This window comes from Urocampus carinirostris, chromosome 12 (genome assembly GCF_059441175.1).
Source record: "Urocampus carinirostris isolate Australia breed hairy pipefish chromosome 12, RoL_Ucar_1.0, whole genome shotgun sequence".
NCBI lineage: Eukaryota > Metazoa > Chordata > Actinopteri > Syngnathiformes > Syngnathidae > Urocampus > Urocampus carinirostris.
Window position 1 is genome coordinate 8,329,296 of NC_142360.1, and position 9,190 is coordinate 8,338,485.

At 39.3% G+C, this 9,190-nt stretch overlaps 1 protein-coding gene across 1 annotated transcript in view; it reads left to right on the top strand.

The window, feature by feature from the left end:
* The window catches only part of cyfip1 (cytoplasmic FMR1 interacting protein 1), a 33,014-nt gene extending 24,002 nt beyond the window's left edge, over window positions 1-9,012 (top strand). Inside the window, exons 25-31 of the mRNA XM_088349529.1 lie at window positions 17-107; window positions 266-396; window positions 1,476-1,548; window positions 1,627-1,721; window positions 1,830-2,068; window positions 5,373-5,520; window positions 8,600-9,012. Of these exons, the coding sequence (XP_088205655.1) occupies window positions 17-107; window positions 266-396; window positions 1,476-1,548; window positions 1,627-1,721; window positions 1,830-2,068; window positions 5,373-5,520; window positions 8,600-8,764 (942 nt within the window). The 3' untranslated portion in view covers window positions 8,765-9,012. The remainder of the gene's footprint in view (window positions 1-16; window positions 108-265; window positions 397-1,475; window positions 1,549-1,626; window positions 1,722-1,829; window positions 2,069-5,372; window positions 5,521-8,599) is intronic.
* The last annotated feature ends 178 nt before the right edge of the window (window positions 9,013-9,190 follow it).

Consider the following 9,190-nt stretch of genomic DNA (forward strand, 5'->3'; position numbering starts at 1 on the left):
GGTGTACCCTTTGTAGCTCCAAGGCACCATCATGCAGTACGTTAGGACCCTGATGGAGGTGATGCCCAAGATTTGCAGGCTTCCTCGCCACGAGTATGGCTCACCAGGTCAGTGTAATAACTAGTTTGATATTTATTTTTCCTTTTGTTTGTAGGTGTATAGAGTTTTTGCATTAATATTTGTGAAAGTGAAGTGGTTACATTAATTTTTGTCGACTTCGTCCAAGTCCAGAAGCAAGCTCTCATAATAGTTTTCTGCTGTCAAGGAATCCTGGAGTTCTTTCATCACCAGCTGAAGGATATCGTGGAGTACGCCGAGCTAAAGACAGTTTGCTTCCAGAACCTGCGCGAAGTGGGCAACGCCCTTCTCTTCTGCCTACTCAGCGAGCAGAGTCTGGTAGGACCGCAACCACCCCCTTGCATTCAGCGCAAATGTCAACTTATTTTCACAATTGTCAGAAATGGGTCTGTCAACGTGTCTTTTTAGTATAGTTAAAGGGACATTGTGTATTAGTTTGTGCCGCCCTGTGGTAATTAAAAAACACAATATTGATTTGATTAATAAGTGAAAATGCATGAACTTTTGTATCAATGTGCATTTATTCAAATACTTATTGATCGATTAATTTGCATTAATTTTCACCTAAGGCAGGGTTCCCGCGGATCCTTGAAAAGTCTTAAAAGGCATTGAATGCCTTATTTGAACAATAAGGCATTAATTGGCATTAAAATGTCTGAAAACTATTTCCATGAGTCTTGTTTAATGATTAATAAGATTCATATTTTTGAACTAAAAAGATTTGATAACATTTATCTATTGTCTTTTTTAATAATTCACCGATTTTGCTTTGGTGGCAATACGGCGTGACCAAAATAACGGAACTATCAAAACGGTGATGTGGTTTCAGTCAGTCCTTTCAGAGAAGAAGCATGACTTAGGTCTTCCCACTATACACATAGTAACTTCGGATAGAGACGTTTATTTTGGACAATGGGAAAGTGAATATTTAATGAGAATGTCTTTTGCCATGGCTAAAGTTGTGCCAGGTAATGTGTATGGGGCACCATGTATTTTGTACAAGAAATATTTGTGCTTTTTTTGTTTGTTTTGTTTGTTTCAATTGTGTGTGTGTGTGTGTTTTTTTTTTGTCAACCTGGTCCTAAATTTGATTTTAAAAGCCCTTAAAACGTGTTGAATTTAACTTAAGGCAAGCTATAGGAACCCTGCTTGAAGGAGCTTAGATGATTGACTGCCATTTTGCTGCTACAAGTACCCACAAAGACCTTGAGAAAGGCTGGGCAAAAACAATGGTCAGGGTTTAAAATAATTGCAATGACCTAACAATGATGGTCAGGAAATCACAAATATTCCTCCCCAGCTTCGGTATGTTTCCACTCAGCTAGAATGACTAATTTGGGCAGCACAATTTTCTGGTCTCTAACCAAGACCGTTTACTATCGTGTGCTGTCCTGCAGTCGCAGGAGGAGGTTTGTGATCTGCTGCACGCAGCACCTTTCCAAAACATTCTGCCCAGAGTCCACATCAAAGGTAAACAGTAACCTTACAAAATATGGCATTGTTAGATGAATAAAGTCACCAAGCCAAACTTTGGCTGTGCGTTTTCAGAGGGTGAGCGTTTGGATGCCAAGATGAAGCGTTTGGAGGCCAAATACACAGCGCTACACATGGTTCCTCTTATTGAGCGTCTTGGCACGCCACAGGTGGGAAAGCCTAAAGTGTAGCCTGATTTTGTAAACTCTCATTTCAAAGTGTTAATTTAATTGATTGCAAAGGAGTTTAATGATTCACCGAATCGTTCCTCACTGCAGCAAATTGCTATCGCTCGCGAGGGCGACCTGCTGACCAAGGAGAGGCTGTGCTGCGGCCTTTCTATGTTTGAGGTGATCCTGGCGCGTGTACGCGGCTTCCTGGAGGACACTATCTGGCGCGGGCCGTTGCCCAGCAACGGCGTCATGCACGTGGACGAGTGCGTGGAGTTCCACCGACTTTGGAGCGCCATGCAGTTTGTTTACTGCATACCCGTCGGCGCACACGAGTTCACCGTCGAGTAAGTGGCAGACTCATTGATTTTTTTGATTTGCCTGAACATGGACAGCTAATTGAAATGATCATGGATGTTTAAGTACAGACGCTCCCCTACTTACGACAATTCGACTTACGCAAAACGGTAGATACGAAGAAAAAAATTCGGGATGTCGAAAGATATCCGGATATTTCTGTAAGCTAGATTTTTGTATTGTGCTCCTTTTTCTGAGTACAGGACATTACTATAGTGCTTGTTTTCTCTGCTACTGGTGTGTGGGGATATGAGAGGTCACCCAGCATCTACAACAAATAAGAAATACGGCTTCCTCTTCCTAGTCTGTGTGTAAACACATTGCAATGTATCTCTAGCGAGCTAAGAACTTTGACATTTTTATTGTTTAGTATCTCATGCAAAGGGGCAAGCCTTTTTCTTTTGAAATCAAAGTGGAATAAGAAAGATCGATGCGGTTGAGAAAATAGTTGGATCGCTTTTTTTTCTGCCACTTTTTTACCACGGAGGAGGAGGTCGCCTAACTCTTGAAGCGCATCTCCCAAAAGTAAGTTAAACTTAACTTTATCTTTATAGAGCATATTATTTTATGAAATTATTATTTTTTAGTACAAAATAATACAGGTTACGTTATAGAAACCTTAAACATACAAAATGTAGCACTGATGCAACTTACGAACAAATTCAACTTATGAACAATCATCCGGAACCTATCTTGTTTGCAAGTAGGGCAGCGTCTGTACCTTGTTTCCTGGACTGTACCTGATTATGAGTCAAGCCTTGAAAAATATTCCCTTGTGAAAGATTTTTCATATATAAAGTGCACATATATAGGTGGATTAAATAGAAACTAAAATAAGATGGAGGTTTGCATTATAAAAAACGTAAAAAAAGAGCATTTTTACCGCGGAAGGCTACCAGTTTCATATGCATTTTTAAAATGTGTTATTAGTGTGTAATGTACCGTAAATTCCGGACAATAGAGCGCACCTGATTATAAGCCGCACCCATCGCATTTTAAGGGGAAAGCCGATTTTGTCCATACACAAGCCGCACCTGTATATAAGCTGCATGAACCCACACCAAACAAACACGAGATTAATCCAAGCCAAACTTCAAGTCCCGCGACTGAAACTAAATGTCCTTCATTGAAGCACACAGTCCAAAAATCACAGCCGCCAAAATGAACGCAAAACGATATAGGTACTTAAAATTTGTTGCAGACCTGCAGATTCTGGGCGCCTGTTGATAGTAATCCAAGGAAAAAAAGTGTATATTTCCAAAGGTAAGGGTGGGAAAAATATATATCCATTATTGTCCGCCGTGTCCACAAAACTTTTACCGGTCCCCACTTTCCCATCAGTGTTGGCGTTTGCTCCGCTCCTCTTTTTTAATTTGCTCGTGCAGAATAAGTGTCTCAAATAAATACAAATAAATACATTACAAAAATATACAGTTGCAAATACATATTACACATATTTACAAAGAAAGACGGTACATCGAGAGTGTTTTCAAAGCTTTAATAATAATAATATAACTTTCATCCTAAACCGTGCCTTTGGGAGGTAGCCTCCAGCTACTAAAAAAACGCTCGCATACCTGCTAATCAGTCTTTGAGGAAATAAAAGCCGTAATTGAAAGAATGAGATTGTCATGATTGTTTTCTGTTATTAGTGTCAATAAATTTGTTCAAACCAAAAAAAAACTTAAATAATGTCATATTGTCAGATATAACGAAAATGTGAATATGCTTAATTGCTGCTAAAATTGTCGAGAAAAATTGTTCAAACCTCACATTGTTTTTTTGCTGTTCATAGTGTCAATAAAATTGTTCAAACCAAAAAAACCAGAGTAAGAGTCCCGGCTTTGTAGCGTATTATAAACTGACCGATAACGGAAAATGGATAATGAACAAAATAGATAGAACAATAACCCTTAATGAATGAGGTTTATTATAAGAAAAGTTCAAAGAAAAGAAAAGTTCAAAACTTAAGTAGCTTGGACGTTCACCGTAGAAGGAAAAATACATGCAAATATAATTAAGTAGAATAATACATTTTCTTATTCAAATTATTAATTCATCTGCATTAAATTGTTGGTAATATACTGATTAAAGGGATAACCACAAACCTGTTCTTTTTCATTTTCTCCTTTTATACTTCTTTTTTTTCTTAGCTTCTTTATACAACATAATAATTCGTAATATAATGCATCAAAGCAAGTGAGCCGTTTGAGAGCCGGCTCTCTTTAATGTGTTGAGCCGGTTCTCTAAAGAGACAGACTTCCTTTCCCTACACTACTCGAACGCGTTTAACCTGATTTGCCGTTTCGTAATAGTCTGTGTATACCGGACGGTACCCATAATTGACAAATTTGCGTTTTTCCGTACAGATTTTCTTGTACGTCGTACACGTCTTAAAATGCATAATAAACGTATTTTGTACGGCAAAAACGTACAGGTTGACAGGTATGTAAAAAAACAGTGCACGGGTTATTCAGTTGGTCTTACGGGGCTAACTGGTTCCTGTGGCCGTTGGAGACACCTGTCATAAATATCATGCAATCTGGTTTCGCCACAAAACTGAATTGATTCATAAATGTATAAGCATTTAGTTAGAGTTCTGTATTTTTAATTCTATTAACTGTGTTTCTGTCTTATAAGGTGCACTGTCAAATTTTTGTTATATATATTTTTCCTTAAATAACATTTTTTTAAAGAGACAGAGTGTATTATTTCTTAGCATCAGCAGTGAAAATTGATTGAAATAATAAGCAAAAATTCATGAACTGGTCATAAAAGCGTGCATATTTTTTTAAAATACTCGTAGGTCAAGAAATGTGTATTTGACATTAAATAAGGATCATCTAGATGGAGTTGGCGTGATTGTCCGCCATCTTGTTGCCAAGGGTACCCGAAAAGAACTAACAACTTGCCAAAGGCTTGGCAAAAAATATCTGAAGAAAATTGTTGTGGTTTGGTCACTTTGAGGCTAAGTAGTTTGTATTCTTCCTCATTCTTTGTAGCACTCCTTTTTGTTGCCCTACACAATACAGTGATATCTAGTGGTCATATATTTTAGTGTCCCTTTACGTGTCTTCAAAATTGTACAGTTAGACATAACAATTGTTCAACCAACATGCAGCTAAACTCATTAGAAGTCAATAAAATAAGCACTTATTGAAAAAAATATAAATAAAAAAACTATTCACCAAACCAACATTGGCTAGCTCAATACTAAGATTGAAATTCCAAATGTGAAAGCCAAGATACCAAAATGATCACATGTAAATATTAAACCAGTCGTCCGATTTTTAGGCAGTGCTTCGGCGATGGCCTTCATTGGGCGGGCTGCATGATCATAAGCCTGCTGGGCCAGCAGAGACGTTTCGACATCCTAGACTTCAGCTACCACCTGCTCAAGGTGCAGAAGCACGACGGCAAAGATGAGATCATCAAGAGCGTAGTAAGTATTAAATATCTGAGGCGCAGTACACCACAGATCTGTTGGCAATACACTTACAGTTGTAGCTCCGGGCAATTTCAAGTTATTGTAAATACCGGACTACAGAGTGTACCTGATTCAAAGCCGCACGCTCAAATTTAAGAAATAAACTCAATTTTGTCTTTGTACAAGCTGCACCAAATTTTAAGCCCGGCGCACACCAGTCCCCATCTGCACGGGAAATTTGTGGAATGCCGAAGGTGCCGTGTCTCCGCACACCTGAAGCGGTTTTTAGCTCCACTTCAAGTTGTATTTGCCACTTGTTGTCAGATCATCCAAGATGGAGACTACTAAGCGGTTATAAAAGCGAGCACATACAGGGAGTGCAGAATTATTAGGCAAGTTGTATTTTTGAGGATTAATTTTATTATTGAACAACAACCATGTTCTTAATGAACCCAAAAGTCTCATTAATATCAAAGCTGAATATTTTGGAAGTTGGAGTGGGGCTTTTTTAGTTTTAGCTATTTTAGGAGGATATCTGTGTGTGCAGGTGACTATTACTGTGCATAATTATTAGGCAACTTAACAAAAAACAAATGTATACCCATTTCAATGATTTATTTTCATCAGGGAAACCAATATAACAGCTCAACATTCACAAATATACATTTCTGACATTCAAAAACAAATCAGTGACCAATATAGCCACCTTTCTTTGCAAGGACACTCAAAAGCCTGCCATCCATGGATTCTGTCAGTGCTTTGATCTGTTCACGATCAACATTGCGTGCAGCAGCAACCACAGCCTCCCAGACACTGTTCAGAGAGGTGTACTGTTTTCCCTCCTTGGAAATCTCACATTTGATGAGGGACCACAGGTTCTCTATGGGGTTCAGATCAGGTGAACAAGGAGGCCATGTCATTAGTTTTTCTTCTTTTAGACCCTTTCTTGCCAGCCACGCTGTGGAGTACTTGGATGCGTGTGATGGAGCGTTGTCCTGCATGAAAATCATGTTTTTCTTGAAGGATGCGGACTTCTTCCTGTACCACTGCTTGAAGAAGGTGTCTTCCAGAAACTGGCAGTAGGACTGGGAGTTGAGCTTGAGTCCATCCTCAACCCGAAAAGGCCCCACAAGCTCATCTTTGATGATACCAGCCCATACCAGTACCCCACCTCCACCTTGCTGGCGTCTGAGGCGGACTGGAGCTCTCTGCCCTTTACCGATCCAGCCACGGGCCCATCCATCTGGCCCATCAAGACTCACTCTCATTTCATCAGTCCATAAAACCTTAGAAAAATCCGTCTTGAGATTTTTCTTGGCCCAGTCTTGACGTTTCAGCTTGTGTGTCTTGTTCAGTGGTGGTCGTTTTTCAGCTTTTCTTACCTTGGCCATGTCTCTGAGTATTGCACACCTTGTGCTTTTGGGCACTCCAGTGATGTTGCAGCTCTGAAATATGGCAAAACTGGTGGCAAGTGGCATCTTGGCAGCTGTACGCTTGACTTTTCTCAGTTCACGGGCAGTTATTTTGCGCCTTGGTTTTTCTACACGCTTCTTGCGACCCTGTTGACTATTTTGAATGTAACGCTTGATTGTTCGATGATCATGCTTCAGAAGCTTGGCAATTTTAAGAGTGCTGCATCCCTCTGCAAGATATCTCACTATTTTTGACTTTTCAGAGCCTGTCAAGTCCCTCTTCTGACCCATTTTGCCAAAGGAAAGGAAGTTGCCTAATAATTATGCACACCTGATATAGGGTGTTGATGTCATTAGACCACACCCCTTCTCATTACAGAGATGCACATCACCTGATATGCTTAATTGGTAGTAGGCTTTCGAGCTTATACAGCTTGGAGTAAGACAACATGCATAAAGAGGATGATGTGGTCAAAATACTCATTTGCCTAATAATTCTGCACTCCCTGTATTTAGTACGCTGCCGAAAGAGGGCTGCGTTGCGGCAATTGTGAGCACCCTTTTTGGCAACTGTACTGTTGAGAATAATGCCATATTGCAACACAGACATGGTTTTTGTGATTTTGTCATAGGTGATTTCTGCGGTGACAAAATAGCATTCGCTTGTCATTGTTTAAGGATTAAATGAAACTCCAGCCACCTGACAGTGACTTTGAAAGGACAGAGGTGTTTTTGATAACTTCCCCTGCTGTTCAATTCAGATCTATAATTTAAATAGATTTGTGAGGACTCGTGTGGAGGTGATATATTCCTGTTTTTTGTAGAAAAATCTAAATTAATCCAGATTGTATAAACATTTGAATCTTTTATATTTCACTATCTGCAGAGGCTACGTTGAACAAGTTTCTATCTTTGTTTTCTTAAAGAGTTGGTAGAAAGTTAAGGCCATCTGTCATTTTGACGGGTTGAAAATTGGACCATAAACCACAGCAGCAGTTTGTTCATAAAAATCTAGCACAGCACTTTAAGAGGCAAAGAGATAAATAAGAACAATGACGGGTGGATAATGGACAAAGACAGAAAGTTCTTGGAATTGACTCTGCAAGAGTTAAGTACGTGTTGAGGTGACTTTTTTTTTTTTTTTTTTTTGCAGACAACAATTTCTCATGGCTAAGTAGCAATGTCACATTGAATTGCGACAACATATTGATTTAATCAAGGTGTTTCTTGCCTACCATGGCCCATGCTACTAGCTCTGACACTGACAGAGCAATAACACACTTATCCAGACATTTACATACAAGTATCAACACTTTTCTTTCTGAAAGTTTCATGCTCTGCAATTTCTTAGTATCAATAGTGTAGTGTTTTTGGTAGAGGGGGCAAAACAGTGAAGCCTGGCCGAACCCAAACGTAATGATTGACATTTTAGGCCTGACCAGATCTAAAATGTGTCTGGCTCGCAGTCAGGCTTAAGGCCTTACCTGTGCTGTGAAGTACTCATTAATTTCATTGGTTTTTCCTGCCCGGGAAACTAAAATCCCACACAGGGGTTAAAGCTGCATTGTTTCAAATGTAGCAAAAGGTAGCAGCTTGTTGTCTGGAATGTAGTTTTTTTTTTCATCCTTGGAATCCATTCTGAATCCACTTTTAAGCTCGTTTTGCGCATTTGTGTTTAACAGCCTCTGAAAAAAATGGTGGACCGCATCCGCAAGTTCCAAGTTCTCAACAACGAGATCTTCGCCATCCTGAACAAGTACCTCAAATCAGGCGACGGCGAAAACATGCCGGTGGAGCACGTGCGCTGCTTCCAGCCACCCATCCACCAGTCGCTGGCCAGCAGCTGAGAGCTAAAATTACAATATTTTCAACTTGATGAAATTCCCACAGTTAACTTTTTATATTCACATGTGCCTTATGGGGAAATGGATTTATACTTATTGTAAGAATATTTAAAACATTTGATGTGGTGGAACATTAGAAGTGAGGTGATCTTGTTTTTCTGCTGTACTCTGCATGCTCATGCATTTCCATTGACTGTACCCTAACTTTTAATCATTTTTATTATCTCAATAAATATGTAACAAATCTGGTACATCTGAATTCAAACAAATCAAAGTATAACAATTTGTAGTGAGGGAAAATGAACTGTATAACAAAAAAAAAAAAATCCAGTGCATGAGAATGAAGTTTAACCCTCCTATCTTTGCTGTGGGTCAAATTAGCCTTTGTTATGGTGCAGGGGACTTAGGTTAATGACGTTATTTTGTGAC